The 17,758-nt window shown below is 39.3% G+C and overlaps 1 protein-coding gene across 1 annotated transcript; it reads right to left on the bottom strand.

The window, feature by feature from the left end:
* Positions 1–317: 317 nt before the first annotated feature.
* LOC136696143 (acidic mammalian chitinase-like) lies at positions 318–6,807 on the bottom strand. Its single transcript, XM_066670290.1, has 11 exons — positions 6,763–6,807; positions 6,646–6,672; positions 5,865–6,069; positions 5,691–5,747; positions 5,115–5,280; positions 3,337–3,461; positions 3,008–3,131; positions 2,542–2,724; positions 2,289–2,405; positions 2,035–2,167; positions 318–1,580 (listed from the first exon to the last, which is right to left on the bottom strand). The coding sequence occupies exons 1-11, from the start codon at positions 6,785–6,787 to the stop codon at positions 1,255–1,257; spliced, it is 1,488 nt and encodes a 495-aa protein (XP_066526387.1). The 5' UTR covers positions 6,788–6,807; the 3' UTR covers positions 318–1,254.
* Between the last annotated feature and the right edge of the window lie 10,951 nt (positions 6,808–17,758).

Raw genomic sequence — 17,758 nt, 5'->3', positions numbered from 1 at the left:
TTGGTCTCAGGAACATCTATTAAACTTTTTTTATTCACTTTGAACTTCAGGGCTTCCGTAGAGAAAGATGGGGGGAAAGCAGTAATAAAAGAGAAGAAAAGAACTATAAAGGGAAAAAACAAAAATATTAAACTGAGGGAATAATGCTGCAGAGGTACATATACCTACACAATGTAACGTAGGGATAAGGCTGGTGCTACACAGAGTTATTTCTGAACAGGGAAATCAGCATTATTCTGCTCTGTTCATCAAATTACAGAAATTAAAAGAATATTTCCATTATTGAACCTCACACTCAGAAAAACTCACTGTATATATTTAGTCATTTTATTTAGGGAATATAATTATACCATATTCATTACGCCTGTAGATTGTTAAGATTTCCTATGTCCCATTTCATCTGTATTATTATTTTATACACAGTTCTATTGTGAAAATTAACAAATATCCACCTCTCCTTCTGGTTCTGCCTTTAGAGAACACAACTGGTGATTTATATACATTATAACGTATATTTACATACATATTTAATATTTTTAAATGTGTATATATAACAATTAAAGTATGCATAAAAACTCAAATGCATTTCATAAATTAGTATAGATTTTCCACTTTATTTAATTGAAAAGATAATTCTGTTCAATAAAGACAAAAGCAAAAACAGGACTTATCACCAGTAAAGCTTTTTCATTATAGAACAGTGACAACCAAGCATGAAAGTATCAGTGCACGCTGCATACTTATTCATGTAGGGACTTATGTATTATGTGAGTTGCAATTTGTATAAAACTTAAATCATATTGTATGCTAATTGTAAGAGCTAAAACATACTTACTGCTTATTTAATGCCTAAGATGAACTAAGTTAAGATATTTCATGCAGGAGGATAATTAGGGGAAAAAAAAGTAAAAGTCTGGGTTTGGGGCGGCAGGATCATGCAACAGGTAGTTCTTGCTGTAACACATCTCCAGAGTCCTGGAGACTGCTCAACTTTGACTCCAGAGTCAAACCTCACCTCAGTTCACTGTCCATGTTGATTTTGGTGTGTTCTGCACGTGTTGGCTTCAGGAGCTTCGGTTTCTTACCACAATCCAAAATGCTGGTAGGTAAATTGACTATTCAAAAAGTATAGATATGTGTGAGTGAATGTGTCAGTGTGTGGTGCCCTGTGATGAAAATTTCTTAACTTCCATTTGGGGTAATTTGCCCATAAGCTCAGAAACTAGATAAAGTAAAATGTATTTAATATGCTGTTTACACCAGGCTCTGCGTTTCATCTTGAGTAGTTATATTGCCATGGCTTTTAACCCTTGGCCAGTTGCAGCACTTGCAGCCGTCATCATAGATGGTTCCTGCTGGACAGGATTGTGTGTATGTCCGACCATGAGCGCACTGGATGAAGGAATTCGGATTTTTAGGGTTTGAGTAGATACCATCAGACTTGCTCTTGCAGAACTCAGCACCTGGAGCTACAGTGGGGGGTGCTGGAGGGGCTGTAGATGGGGGGGCTGCAGAAGTAGGTGTAACTGTCCCAGGCTCAGGGGCAATGGTGGGAGGGAGAGAGGGCAGAGGAGGCAGGTCTGTCCAAGAACACCACAAAAAGGACTTTATAGTTATTCAACTGTAATATTTCTGTTGTTTCATTAATATTTATTAACATCTAGAATAAAATGAAGTATTGCTAATGTAGAGCAGATTTACTCTAAAACAATTATAGTAGAAGTATGAGTAAATAATTTCTCAATTAGAAATTAAAACATGGATAATTGGAGTTTCATTAAAGTACGCAAGCCGAAGCTCATATATGTTTTTGCTTTGTTTATGATTACTGTTATTATTTATTTCTTCATTCTTGTTTTTGCCAGATGGGTTTGGTTTGGTTTTAACACACATCCTGAAGCCATCCTGAACTCCTGCCCAAAACATATCACCGCCCTCCCCGTGTAAGCCTTCTTTCTATTGTGCCACCCTCCAGTACCATGACTATGAGAAATGTTTCACTTTCCATCATTATGAAATAGTAGCACAATGTACCTGTATTTAGGAGTTTCTTGAGGTGACTAATGAGGGGGTAGTTTCCCTTCCCACAGAACTGCCCAGCAAAGTCATCCAGGTCCAGAGCCCACACAAAGGCTCCTCCAAATTGATTATCCTTCAGGTAGCGTACCTGCAACAGGAAAAGAAATAAGATGTGCTTACATTTAGTGAAGAATAAAAATAATATGCATATTTTTTTTATTATTATAATAAAATTATAATAATAATGCCAAACAACTCTTTGTAAATACCTTAGTTTCATAACTCTCCTGAGTGTCAAATCCAACCCACTCATTTCCTTTGGTAGCGTAAGGTACTTTCTGATCCTCTATCCACTGTATGCTGCTTCCTTGTAGAAAGGTACAGATCTAATTGGCAGTAAGTAAGGAGAAAAAGTACACAGTTCACTCTTTGGCAACTTCTGCTTCAGAGTTTGCATACTGTAACAGATGGTTAGATGATGAACATGCAGGCTAAATGTGGTTCACTGAGCTATGTACAGACCTCGTAGTAGGACCAGAATCCTGCCTCTCTGGTGTAAGGCCCTGCAGAAGCAGGACCGCTGGCTGGAGCTCCAACTCCACTGGCTGTAGACGACAGACGGAAGGTCCTACCATATGTAGCAAAACCCATCCTTAGCTTCTCTGCAGGTGCTCCCTGATCCCTCCAGTATTTCATTGCAGAATCCTGAAAAAAACCCACAGAATAATTATAAGTTTTTTGTCTGTATTATACTAATTTTCTCTGCAATTTTATATTTTGCCACCAAATTGAGAGTGTAAAAGCTAGTATATGTTTCCTCTGAGACGTGGAGCCAGCACCCACTTCTTTTTAAACGGCCACTAACACAATGTCACTTGACAACTCAGCATGCTTGGAGGAGATCACTAATATAGACAGAAACGCCTCTCATTTTTTAATATGTTGTAAGGTTAAGTTATTAATGAAGTAGAGGAAGGTGTCTATTTACTGTGTTGAAATAAATGAGGTCTCCTTTATCATGAGAACCACGGTAGAGAGGACTGTTGTGTCCAGTGAAACTCTCCCAAGCTCCATGGAAGTCATAAGTCATCACACTGATGAAGTCCAGATACCTGTATCATAAACAAACATTACACTCAGTTGAGTAATGGCTGATAAAGTAATATTTAATATTTAGTACTATTTAATGCAAGTAATTTTCAGCTGACTATCATATTTGACTGTATACCACTATCGTATTTTTTGTATAACTTCTATCTCCAACCCCCTACCCAATAAATAAATAATCTACAGAAAATATTCCATTTTGTGGCTTACTTGGCCATTTCAGCAATTTCATATCCAGTATCTATAGTTCCTTTCCCAGCAGCCACTGCAGCTGTGAGCATAAGCCTGGGCTTTCCAGTAGCATTGCCTTCGGCCTCATAGGCCTCCAAAAGTTCCTACAATCCAGAAATACATAGACCCTTCATCAAATACATACATCTGCATTCAAAATTATTCAACCCCCACAGCAAATGAGGTTTATTATCAATGTGTACACACTGTCAGCTGTTTGAAATAAACCATTAATTCATTCATTCATTCATTCATTCATTCATTTATTCATTCATTCAGTTTAGGTGGGTCCGGAGCCTACCCGGAGTCACTGGGTGCAAGGCAGGAACACACCCTGGAGGGGGCACCAGTCCAAACATCTGTATGAATATAACAAGTGGTTTCTTCAACTTTAATACTAATGTCACTTTTAGTGACTTCAACCCATTCATAATAAGCATCTTTATTACTTTATTACTTATTAGAGCACCTTTTTTCTGTTATGACCTGATGCAAACATGACACCAGACACCAGCTTCTGGCAGCATTTCTCATAAGCACTAATTCACTAATATTCTTGGATTGCTGTGCGGCAGCCATCTTTTCCAAAACCCCACCAAAGAGTTTCTATGTGTTCAAGTCAGGCAACTGTGATGGCCATGCCAGTATCCTTCTTCTGAAACCAAGCACTAGTGAAATTTGAGGTGTGTTTGGGCTCATTGTCCTGTTGGATGGTCCAGTGATGACTAATGTTTATCTTCCTCACAGAAGGCATGATGGTTCTTCCTAGAATTTCCTGATATTTGAATGAATCTTGCTCTGCACACACTGCAGGTTTTCAGTGCCAGTACCCCAGGGCATCACTGAGCCATCGCCATGCTTTCATCTTTTCAGCTTATGCTTCATTCTTCCTCCTCCAGACATACCTCTGATGCACAGGTATTTGATTTGTTTTATCTCAAGCACAGCTCATGCAATTAATGAGGCCCTTGATTAGTTGAATCAGGCTGAGTTGAGACAACAGCTGATTTGCCCTTGTGTTCTTATTAGGGATGGTAAGTAATAATTTTAAGAAACTCATTCTGAGCCATATGGGCTGCATGGGGGGGCAGCAGGTAGTGTCGCAGTCACACAGCTCCAGGGACTTGGAGGTTGTGGGTTCGATTCCCACTCCGGGTGACTGTGAGGAGTTCTCCCTGTGTCTGCGTGGGTTTCCTCTGGGTGCTCCGGTTTCCTCCCACAGTCCAAAAACACACGTTGGTAGGTGGATTGGTGACTCAAAAGTGTGTGTGTGTGTTGCCATGTGAAGGACTGGCACCCCCTCCAGGGTGTATTCCTGCCTTGTGCCCAATGATTCCAGGTAGGTCCTGGACCCACTGTGACCCTGAACTGGATAAGCAGTTACAGATAATGAATGAATTCTGAGACATTCAATTTGTCATTGAAAGTACCATTTTGTGATGTATTTGGAGAAGGCTTTTTTTTATTAGATATTGTATTGAACTATTTACATTTTTTAATTGGTTTACTGCAAACAGCTTAACATTTGAATATTTTCCTAATAAACCTAATTTGCAAGGGAATTTGAATAATATTTTTAAATCAGCTGCTGTATATGTTTTTAACTGCCTAAATGATGCTGTAGAAATTGATGAAAATATCCAGTAACTCTTGATATACATGTATAGATGTATCTTGGCAGTTGTCGTGAAAGGCTTGATATCATTTAGGAACAGTGACCTACATTAAAAGTATTACCAAATATGTAAAGTACTGACCTTACAAAGCAGAGTAAATCTCTGTTTGTCCTCAGCTGGGCTTCCACGGGCTCCAGGATACTCCCAGTCCAGATCCAGCCCATCAAAACCATGAGTCCTCAGGAACGTAATGGAGGACTGGATAAAGGTCTGTCTGTTTGCTGGAGTGGACACCATGGTAGTGAACCTGGACAGATAATGAACTTAGTTTTAAAAATGTGTATAATTTGTATTCAACAGAATTTGGGCTAAATGTCAGAATTTGTGGATTTCATTTAATTTCTTCTGCACTTCTGGGTAAAATTAGAGAGCATGTGCCAATTTGCTGCAGTGACATATTCCTATCTTCATAAAAATATTTAGACTAGATGTTGGAATGTTCCTGTGAATATTTAACAGAATTAGTGCGATCCTGTTATTGTATGATGTGCTTTGGATTACGAAAAGCCACTGATACTAAACTATACTTGAGGGTATCCAAACTCTCTATCCAATCTCTCTTTTTGCAATATGGATCCAACTTCATAGCACCAGATCCGTATGCATATCTGGACATCCATCTGTACAGTGTGTGTTCTTCAATTTCAAATAACTTACTGAGTTGTACCAAAGTTCCATCCTCCAACTGCCAGAAGTGTTTTCAGACTAGGATTTCTGTTGAATCCAATATTTATAAATAAGATTAGCCACATAGATTAATACAATTAAACAGAATATAATAGCAACATTTTATTCTCACATGATTTTTGTTCTTAATTAAGAAAAACATACTTTTGCTTCAAACCATTGAAAGATTTGTAGAGGATCTCATCATTCCACTCATAGGTGACCAGCTGGTTGGCGTAATTAATGACGGAGAAGGCATAGATCAGATGTGTGCACAGTAAGGGGTCGATATTATCTGGAACATACTTCCCAGTGCCAGGTCTGTACTGAGACCAGTTTGTGAAGTAGCAGATTAGCTGAGAGGCAGAACCTGGTGATTAAAAACAAAATAATACAAATTCTTTAAATATCTGGTGCCTATCACCACCACTGTAACTACATTTGTTTATGTGGAACCGTGCACTTTATGCATTATTTAACCACGAATGCATTATTTACAGTACATTGTCAGAAAATGTGTCACTGTGGTGGTACATTTTCCTGTCTCTGTGATAGTACCCTCAAGGGTACATATAAGTACATATATTAGGGAACAAAATTGCACCTTATTCTATTATAATTTTAAGTTTGTGTTGATTTCCACTCCAGGACTTTTATTATGTAGAAAACCCACACGGACGACACACCAAACTCCTCACAAACAGTCACCCAGAGGGGGACTCGAACCCACAACCTCCAGGTCCCTGGAGCTGTGTGACTGCAACACTAAATGCTGCACCACCATGCCGCCCCCAATGTTTTTTACTCAATGTATATAATATGCTTTAAAGCATGCTAAGGTGTGTTCCTTGAGGATATGTACTTAATTATACTTTGACTGTATTTGTAAGTATATACAAATAATTCTATTAGGTGCTTTCTGAAATAATGTATAGAACCAACTCACCAAAATGAGCCAAAAGTAGGCAGATGCCTAAAGGTAAGACAAGCACAAAAAATGGTCATAAAATATTAAAAAGATTTTAAGAATATTAGAAGCCATATCCAGCTGCAGGGTACACACCTGCCAGAAGAGTCGGTCTCGCCATTGTGTCCTCAGCTGTACTCCTCTGACAGTCTCTACAAAAAGACAAATTCCTTCATTTATATCATTTGCTGCACTCACACATGACAATGATTAACTACATCAAAATGTGACATTACACTGAGTCCTTCCTCCTCCTCACGTCACATGTAGTAATGAGCTATTATTGTGCAATTATGACAACCCCTGTTTAGATGTTTAGTTAATCATCTAAGCACATTATCAATAAAGTAAACTTTCTCTGAACTTTACCTCAGAAAACACATTTTGTTTTTATCCTTTTTCAATGAAGTGAGGAAACGATGGCCTAATGGTTAGAGAAGCAGGCTTGGGACTCTAAGGTCGCCTGTTCAATCCCCACATTCAACACACACTCACACCTATGGACAATTTCCACCTACCAACATGTGTGTTTGAACCATGGGATTAAACCCACGTGAACACACCAGTCTCCTCACAGTCACCCAGCGCGGGGTTAAGTTAATTTAACAGGTATTTTTTAAGCATCCCACTTACTAAATTATGTTTGTTTTACAGATTAAAAAATAAAAATTCATATCTCTGACTGATCCAGCTTATGTCCACACTATGCAAAATTCATGAACAAACCACTCACATGGCAAATTCCCCTAAAACTACTTGATTATTCATTCATTCACTCATTGTCTGTAACCACTTATCCAGTTACAGGCTTTTTACAGATTTTTTTTAGCTCCTGCCCTATTGTGGCCCTGTATGATTGAAATGAGAAAAAGTTGCTCTCCTGGTTTTTCTAGCTAAAATCTAAAAACCACAAAGCTTAGCTTTAAAAAAAAAAAAACACACACAATAATTTTCCACTTTGTAACCTCAGAGTTCATCCTGCATGTTCAGAAACTTTGCTGCTTAGCTCTGCTATCTTTTATTTCTTTCCTTTTTATTTTTTTTTGAAACCTACAAACCGGATTCCAAAAAAGTTGGGACACTAAACAAATTGTGAATAAAAACTGAATGCAATGATGTGGAGGTGCCAACATCTAATATTTTATTCAGAATAGAACACAAATCACAGATCAAAAGTTTAAACTGAGAGAATGTATCATTTTAAAGGAAAAATATGTTGTTTCAAAATTTCATGGCGTCAACAAATCCCCAAAAAGTTGGGACAAGGGCATTTTTTACCACTGTGTGGCATCCCCCCTCCTGCTTACAACACTCAACAGGCGTCTGGGGACAGAGGAGACCAGTTTCTCAAGTTTAGAAATAGGAATGTTCTCCCATTTATGTCTAATACAGGCCTCTAACTGTTCAATCGTCTTGGGCCTTCTTTGTCGCACCTTCCTCTTTATGATGCGCCAAATGTTCTCTATAGGTGAGAGATCTGGACTGCAGGCTGCCATTTCAGTACCCGGATCCTTCTCCTATGTAGCCATGATGTTGTGATTGCTGCAGAATGTGGTCTGGCATTATCTTGTTGAAAAATGCAGGGTCTTCCCTGAAAGAGATGACGTCTAGATGGGAGCATATGTTGTTCTAGAACCTGAACATAGTTCTCTGCATTAATGGTGCCTTTCCAGACATGCAAGCTGCCCATGCCACAAGCACTCATGCAACCCCATACCATCAGTGATGCAGGCTTCTGAACGGAGCGTTGATAACAACTTGGGTTATGCTTGTCCTTTCTGGTCCGGATGACATGGCGTCCCAGTGTCCCATAAAGAACTTCAAATCGTGACTCATTTGACCACAGAACAGTCTTCCATTTTGCCACACTCCATTTTAAAAGACCCCTGGCCCAGTGCAAACGTCTGAGCTTGTGGAGCTTGCTTAGAAATGGCTTCCTCTTCGCACTGTAGAGTTTCAGCTGGCAACGGCGGATGGCACGGTGGATTGTGTTCACTGACAATGCTTTCTGGAAGTATTCCTGAGCCCATTCTGTTATTTCCTTGACAGTGTCATTCCTGTTTGAGGTGCAGTGACATTTAAGGGCCCGGAGATCACGAGCATCCAGTAGAGTTTTACGGCCTTGACCCTTACGCACAGCAATTGTGTAATTGGTGATCATCTTGGCTTCAGAGAGACACTGACACTCTGAGAAGGTCTTTTTATACCCAATCATGCTGTCAATAGACCTAATTAGTGTTAATTGGTCTTCCAGCTGTTCGTTATATGCTCAATTTCTTTTTTCCAGCCACTTATTTGTCAGTTAATTTGTCACTTATTTGTTTGGATTTGTTGACACTGTGAAATTTTGTATCAACATATTGTTCCTTTAAAATGTTACATTTATTCAGATTAAACTTTTGATTTGTCATCTATGTTCTATTACGAATAAAATATTGACATTTGCCATCTCCACATTTTTATTTCACAATTTGTTTAGTGTCCCAACTTTTTTGGAATCCGGTTTGTACTTGTTTTTCTGTGATAGAGTATCTGAGCTTTTAAATATACACAAGTCAGCAGCACTACGAAGCCAAAACTGGATATTTTCTGCTTCTGATACCTTTTAAAGTAGTGTGATTGCTCTAGGAACCAGGACTGTTCCAACAACCAGGACAGTTTCAACAGGCTAGAGTAGAAGAAACTTGTGACATGCCTCATCATTTTGTTCAACACATGTGCTGTCAGAACGGTTATGGATTTCTACAGAGAATTTCAGCTTTGGAAAGAGATTTTCTGAACCTAATATCAGAGTTTAAGGACTAGCATTTCGCTGTGCGAGGAGCAACAGTGAGTGGGAATATGGGCAGCAGACAGCGGGCTGAAGACTTAACAGAGCAGCGGACAGTGGAGAGACACAGATCCAGACCAGAGGACCGTGTGGATGGCAACACTGCCGTGAGTACAGCTAGAGACGGGCAATGGGTGCAGACTGAAGCTAGACCCAAACATTGTGCTTTGTATAGCTCTGTAGTCTTGTCTTCTACTCCTGTTATCACAGCTGGTCCAGGAAATTCAGCTGCTCAACCTAACACTGCTGCTGAGAAATCACAGCACAGAACCAGACCAGAATATTGGTCTTATTCACTTCAGCTGAAAAACAGATTTGAACCACTGCATGCCCTTTGTGAGAATCACAAAGGCAGTCAAAACAATGCAGAAAGTGCCAGAATTGTCAGCCGGTCACAAAACCCTAACAAACCTACAGCAGACACCCTGATCTTTGGAGATGACACTGTTAATGGGGAACAAACCCAAAACTCATAGTGAGATGTCAACATTACAGTCCCTGTAGACCTCTACCTGCAGGAGGCACCAATATGTTCTCAAGGTTACTGGGATTAAACACCTGGCTACAGAACAGCTGCAGGTCAAATGGACTGAACTTTATTGACAACTATAACTTGTTTTTTGGGAAGAGAGAACTTTTTAGGAGAGATGGACTGCACATGAACAAGAGGGGTGTTAAACTTCTGACAGACAACCTAATTTTCTCAGTGTGTAATTAATCCACTTCTCTTGGTGGTGGCACGTCTGCACCAACATCCAGGAACTCTACTGTACAAGCTGATGACACCCTGTCAGAGCCAGAACATCCTTCAGTCACTGAGGATGACCTGCGGGAGCAGAAGACACTGGAAATGAGTGGCAATGACCAGTTCTATCAGCTGCCAGAGACATCAAAACCCCAAGAGGAAGCCTCCATGTCCTCTATTTCCCCACCTGAACTTTCCCTGTCTGCCAGCCCTCAGGTGCAAAGAAGAAGCACCCCAGCTTCAACTCCACCCTCATCTACTGTCTTCTACACTTCACTGCAGTCCCCCAGACTGTCCCCTAAGAAAAATCACGCTTCATCACCACCTAGAGCACCTCAACAGAAGAGACAAGCTCCTTGACCCCCGGAAAGGCAGCTTCGCTCACTGCTCCATCACCAGCAGGAGCTCCACACAGCTTCGTCAGCTGATAAGGGCGAGGAAAAGTGATGTTTTTCGGGTCTTGGCTGCTGCAGGGATAATGTCAGCAGTAACATGTTTTCAAAACAAGCTTAGTCCTTTGGTGCCTCCCATTCCATTACTTATCAGAGAGAGAAAGCACAGGGAGTTCAGGTCAGATTCTGTGAATGTAGCCAATCTACAGCATATAAAATGTGAGACAGAGATTCTGTGGCAAAGTGCACTAGTTACTAGTTAGCTCTAAATATCAGATCTCTCACAAACAAATCACACTTAATTAATAATTTTATTACAGCACTTGGGCTTGATTTTATACTTTTAATTGAGACTTGGCTAAATGAATGTAGTACTGGTTTTAATGGAGTTGCTCCTCCAGATTTTCATTTTTTAAATGTATCTCGTGCCAGTAGAAAAGGTGGAGGTCTAGCTGCTCTGTTCCATGGTTCTTTTCAGTGCAAGCAGTTATCATTTGGTGACTTCACAACATTTGAGTACCTCTGTGCAGTTCTGAAAGGGACACCACAGATATTACTAGTAACTGTCTAAAGGCCTCCAAAGTACAGTGCTAATTTTATTGATGAATTTACAGAGATGCTGTCTTTTATTTCTACTGACTTTGACCATTTTGTTATTGCTGGTGACTTTAACATACATATCGACAATCCCAAGGACTGTTTTGCCAAGGAACTACACGCCATATTGGACTCTTTTGGTTTTTCACAGCATGTTACAGGGAGTACACATTGTCATGGTCACACACTGGATGTTGTTATCTCTAAGAGTCTCAACTTATCAGCTGCTGTGAAGGACGTTGCATTGTCAGATCACTACTGTGTGTTCTTTGATACCAGTCATCACGGTCAGAAGAGTTTGTGTCAAGAAAAGGATTATAAAGGACTGCACAGCTACACTTTTCATGAGTAAAATCTGCACTACACCATGTGAACAATCCAACTCTGTTGATGATCTGCTGAATAGTTTTAATCCAAAAATTGTCAGTGTTATGGATGAGATTACACCAGTTAAAGTGAAGACTATGTCTTGCAAACAGAAAGCACCATGGAGAAATGCTTCTGTTGTTCCAACCCAAAAGAGGGAGTGTCACAAGGCAGAACGCAGATGGCATAAAATAAGTCTTCATATTCGCAAAGAAATCTACAAAGATAGGCTCCGTGAATACAACACGACAATATGCAAAACATGACAATCCTATTTCTCTAGCATCATCAACAAAAACATTAATAACAGCAAAATCCTCTTCGCCATGGTCAACAGACTTACTAATTCACCCACACAAATGACCCCTGAATTAATATCAACAGAGATGTAATGAGTTTGCATTCTTTCTTAACACTAAAATCCAGAATATCAGACAAGGGATTAATAACAATGAGTCTGTACTCTCTATATCACCTCATAAAAACTCCTTTGTTAAAATTTCAGAGTTCAGTACTGTAAACAGTGAAATTTTAATTGATACAGTTAATCATCTCAAACTATCCACTTGCAGTCTTGACACACTACCAACCAAATCTTTAAAGAGTGTGTTTCACACTATAGCACCAGACCTGTCACGTCCTGTGTCTGTTTTCCCCACCATGTGCTCATTTAGCACATGGCTCTGTTTGTTGTTCTTGTCTCTGCTCTAGCTCCATCCTCTCATCAGTGTCTCCTTTGTAGTCCTGCCCTCTCGTTATCAGTCCCAGTTGTTCCTTGTCAATGCTCTGTGTATATATAGTCCCTTTGTTTCAGTGCCCCCTTGTCGGTTCTTGTGTATGTAGATGTGTGTTTCTCTGTGTCTGCGTCTCCCATGTCTATCCCTGTTCATGTTGTCTGTCAAAGTCTTCCTATCTGTTCCTGTTTCTTTCATGTGGTTAGTGTGTGAACCTGCTTGCTCATGTTTGTTTTGGTTTTGGTCTTGATTAAATAAAATATTCCTTGCGTTTATGTCCACCTCCTTGTCTTGTCCTGCCCAACCGTGACAAGATCTACTTCACATTGTTAACACCTCGCTCATGTCGGGGGTCTTTCCAGGCTCACTAAAAACCGCTGTTGTAAAGCCTCTTCTAAAAAAGAAAAATTTATAATCATCTTAGATAAGTAACTACAGACCAATTTGTAATTTACCATTCATTGGCAAAATCATTGAGAAAATTGTTTTCAGGCAAATCACTAGTTTCTTGTCCATAAACAGTAGCCTAGACAAATTCCAGTCCGATTTCTGGTCTAATCACTGCACTGAGACTGTTCTAATCAAGGTAATTAATGACATTTGCTTAAATACAAAGGCTGCAAAGGTATCTCTTCTATTGCTTCTTGACCTTAGCGCTGCCTTTGATACCATTGACCATAATATTCTTGTAGATAGACTCGCAAACTCGGTTGGACTCTCAGGAGCAGTCTTTAAATGGTTTGTTTCTCACCGGTAAGGCAGGAACTACTTTGTAGAAATAGAAAATAACATTTCAGAGAACAGGCCAGTGATCTGTGGTGTCCCCCAGGGCTCTGTTCTTGGTCCACTTTTATTCAATTTATACATGCTTCCTCTTGGCCAAATTCTACCGCACTATAGGCTGTTCCTATCACAGCTATGCAGATGATACTCAGATTTACTTTCTGCAGCTGAATAAACATACAACTGAGATTATACTATTTGGGAACAGCAATGAAAGACAAAGATTGGCTGCATATCTGGACTCGAGAGCCCTCAAATATAAGGAACTGGCTCGCAACCTTGGTGTATTAATGGACTCAGATCTCAGTTTTAGTCTCATATTAAAGCGGTTACTAGATCAGCATTTTTCCATCTTAAGAACATCAGTAAGATTAGAGATTTTCTGTCAAAACCAGACCTGGAGAAACTTATCCATGCCTTTATTTCTAGCAGGATTGATTACTGTAATGGTCTCTTAGCTGGACTTCCAAAAAAGACCATTAAACAGCTTCAGCTGATTCAAAATGCAGCTGACAGAGTCTCACTCGGAGCAAAAGAAGAGATCATATTACCCCCATCCTCAAATCATTACACTGGATACCAATCTGTTAGAGAATAGACTTTAAGGTGTTATTACTGGTCTATAAATGTCTTAATGGGGTAGGACCAGCGTATTTATCAGATCTGCTACAGAGAAATGAGCCGAGCAGAGCTCTCAGATCTTTAGGAACTAGAGTTAGTCCTGCCTCAGGTCAAAACTAAACATGGAGAGGCAGCGTTTAGATTCTATGCTGCTCATAAATGGAACCAGCCGACTAAGAATATTAGAAGAGACCTGAGTTTAGACACTTTTAAATTAAGACTTAAGTCATTCCTGTTTGAGGAGGCTTACAGCTCAATCTAAAATACTCAGCACTTCATTCTGTAACGGCACTTTAGTTTATTTTATTGTATCATATTAAATTGTTTTAATCATTTTCAATCATTTAATCATTTTACTCTTTTTATGTATTTGTTTTACTTAATATTTTAATTTTAATTTTAATTGTTTTATTGGACTTTTATGATTTTTATTCTGGCTTTTAATTTAACTCTTTCTTCTGTAAAGCACTTTGAATTGCTTTTGTATAAAAGGTGCTCTATAAATAAACTTGCCTTGCCATGTGTCTAACAAACAACAAAAGGTTAAAATTGATATTATTTAATATAAATATAATTTATTAATCTTACATATGGTATTATGGGTCTTACCTGGAGTTTTAACAGTTGAGGACTGACAACTGACCCACAAATATATATTCATAAGTATGATGACATCATAGTTGCGCAATAACTACTCACCTACCAAACCTCGTTAAAGACTGAGAGAGCTGAAAATTGTCCATGCTTCCGTTGATAAGATTTTTATTACTGTTTATGAATTATGAGCAAAGTCCTATCAACTTGATGCAAATTATGCAAAAGTATTATTTAATACTGTCCTGTAGTGTAAAGTTATACAGAGTGGACAGTAATCCTACACCATTCTTATTTTATTTGCTGAATTTATATATTCTGTAGAAAATGGAATGTTTTATACTTTATGTTATAATTTTTATATTTTATTAATTATTTTGTAATTAAAATAACTAAAATGCAGAAAGATCTGACACTAAATATGTTCCTTGTAGAGGAGATGCAATGTTTTTAATATGTATTTGTGTCAATTCTTTGTTTGGCAATGCCGTAGAACAAAACACAAGATATTCTCTAAAGGATACTATTAGATCAATAACAGAAATAATGATAAGTCTGGCCTGCACCTGAAGCGGCATTTGGACACTTTAAGGCTCTTTCTAATAAGCCCAGTCATAATTTTAACTTAAATGATTAGAAAAGAAAAAAACATTCTTTTTAATCACTGGAAAGCTTATATATAGCTTATATATAAATAGAAGAAAGAAGAAACACCTTTTATTGATCCCCTTAGATAAATTACTTCTCTGCATTTGACCCATCCATTGCACTGAACACACACAGTGAACACACACACATACACAAACACAACCGGAGCAGGGTGCTGCCAACCACCTGGCGCAGCAGGTAGTGTTGCAGTCGTTAGTGTTGCAGTCATACTGCTCCACTGACATGGAGGTTGTGAGTTCAAGTCCCGCTCCAGGAGACTGTCTGTGAGGAGTTTGGTGTGTTCTCCCTGTGTCTCCATGGGTTTTCTCTGGGTGCTCCGGTTTCCTCGCACAGTCCAGAAAACAACATTGGTAGGTGGATTGGCGACTCAAAAGTGCCCATACGTGTGAGTAAATGTGTGAGTGTGTGTTGCCCTGTAGAGGACTGATGCCCCCTGAAGGGTGTGCTCCTGCCTTGTGCCCAGTGATTCCTGGTAGGCTTCGGACCCACCGTGACTCTGACCTGGATAAGCGGTTACAGACAATAAATGAATATTACCAGATAAATAATATTACAGTAGAAATTCAATTAATATTTGCATAAAATAGCACATTTAATCTTGTTATCATTTGACAATGTGGACTTATTTTCACCTTGAAAACTACAAAATGTCCGTTTACCAGGTGTGGCAAAGCTTTTCCATATGACTGTCAGACAAGGGAAAATAACCCACTAGATGAAAAAAAAAATCTTTGTGTTATAAAAGTCATATGTCTAGTTCTAAGATATCGTAAATACTTGAATCACCTTAATATCATAAGACACAACTGGCAACAAATTACTTTCATTCCAACATGCTTCTAGGATAGAGTAGGCTGAAATATTTTAATCATTTGGAAAGCTCATTGACTTGTTACACTGTAAAACAAATTGCTGTAAATTTACAGTAAATTGTCAACAGTAAGGTACTGTAATCCTGTTTTACAAGATTTTACCGTTTTAAGCCATGCATTGTGGGACATGCCAAATGATCAAAAGAATTTAGAGTATATAACTACTTTTAATGTATGATTCAGCAGGAAATTAATTTTATCTTCATGAAAATTGCTTATCACAGTTCGGTATACTATAGTCTCTCATCATTAGCTCATTAGTCTGGTCAGCGATCCTTGGTCAGTTGATCACTTTCCAGCAGCATACACATTAGATTTAGAAACTCTGTTTCTACAAGGTGCACATATGTGGCATGTGTTTCTGCTAAAAAGCCAGGATATATGTACCTCTGGAATCTCAGTGTACTGTATCTGCACATACAAAAAGTAAATGCATGCACCTCTGACCTAAATACGACACTATGCAACACCAGCAGTGACTATCTCTTTTGTTAATCAGGATGCTGACCTTTATGGCCCAAGATCCTCAAGGCTGTGTTTTACTGCTTTAGAAATGAAGATGTGCTGTTGTCTGTATAATATAGCTGTTATACGACAGGGATCTAGCTGGGCCAATAGTAGCAATCAGGTTTGACCAAGAAAGACAGATGCTGTAGTGTTTTTTTTTTTGTTTTTTTTTTGCATTTTGGCACTGATTCCTTTTTGGCATTAGATAAATGATAGTGGCACACAGCAGTGTCATGATCAAGCATTACCACTAATAATTATTGGACAGAGCTGTATTAGTCTAGAGAGCTATGCTCCACTTTGTACTTCTCTAGATTACTTTTGGCACTAGGCAGTGTGATCTTAGTGTGTGCAGGCCATGGGAGATGTTCAACTTCACTTTCATGTTCATCAAACCAATCTTTCACCAGTCTTGCTGTGTGTATTGGTGCGTTGTCGTCCTGATACATGGCACCGCCTTCAGGACACAATGTTTGAACCACTGGATGCACATGGTCCTCCAGGATGGTTCGGTAGTCCTTGACAGTGACGTGCCCATCTAGCACAAGTATTGGGCCAAGGGAATGCCATGATATGGCAGCCCAAACCATCACTGATCCACCCCCATGCTTCACTCTGGGCATGCAACACTCTGGGTGGTACGACATTTGGCATTGGCGTGAGTGACCAAAGGTTTGGCTATAGCAGCCCGGCCGTGTATATTGACCCTGTGGAGCTCCAGTTCTGGTGGAAACAGGAGAGTTGAGGTGCACATTTAATTCTGCCGTGATTTGGGCAGCCGTGTTTTTATGTTTTTTGAATACAATCCGCATTAGCACCTGAACATCCCTTTTGACAGCTTGCGTCCACAGTTAATCCTGTGGGATGTGTTTCGTCCTTCTTGTTGGTATGCTGACATTACCCTGGATACCATGGCTCTTGATACATCACAAAATGTCACCCATAATGTTGTGTGCATTACAATATTTTGAGCAAAACTGTGCTCTTACCCTCTACTAATTGAACCTTCACACTCTGCTCTTACTGGTGCAATATGCAATTAATGAAGATTGGCAACCAGGCTGGTCCAATTTAGCCATGAAACCTCCGTCAGTAAAATGACAGGTGTTTCAGTTTCATTGTCCAACCCCTATATATATATATATATATGTCAGTGGTGGATGCTGGTCGTTCAAGGAGGGGAAGCTCAATTTCGGCCTACATCATAAAATGTGTCGGTTTATTTATACATAAATTCTACCCTCCGTTCCTTTTCAAGAAAATGATCTGTGACCCTGTCGTACCAACAAGGCGTCTTTTCCAGGGACTTGACTAGTGTCCTCTCAATGGCCAGTAGAGCTAGGCTGCTTAAACGGCCTTGGCCCATGTGAAGTGTGTCCGCC

The sequence above is a fragment of the Hoplias malabaricus genome, chromosome 5 (genome assembly GCF_029633855.1).
Source record: "Hoplias malabaricus isolate fHopMal1 chromosome 5, fHopMal1.hap1, whole genome shotgun sequence".
Classification (NCBI taxonomy): Eukaryota; Metazoa; Chordata; class Actinopteri; order Characiformes; family Erythrinidae; genus Hoplias; species Hoplias malabaricus.
This window is presented reverse-complemented; position numbering and strand designations above follow the sequence as displayed.

Coding starts and splice junctions, on each gene's coding strand:
- LOC136696143 (XM_066670290.1), bottom strand. CDS start 6,787: ATGGCGAGACCGACTCTTCTGGCAG. Junction 5,748..5,864: donor TTCAATGGTTTGAAGCAAAA/GTATGTTTTTCT, acceptor TGGATTCAACAG/AAATCCTAGTCTGAAAACAC. Junction 3,132..3,336: donor GAAATTGCTGAAATGGCCAA/GTAAGCCACAAA, acceptor TTTATGATACAG/GTATCTGGACTTCATCAGTG.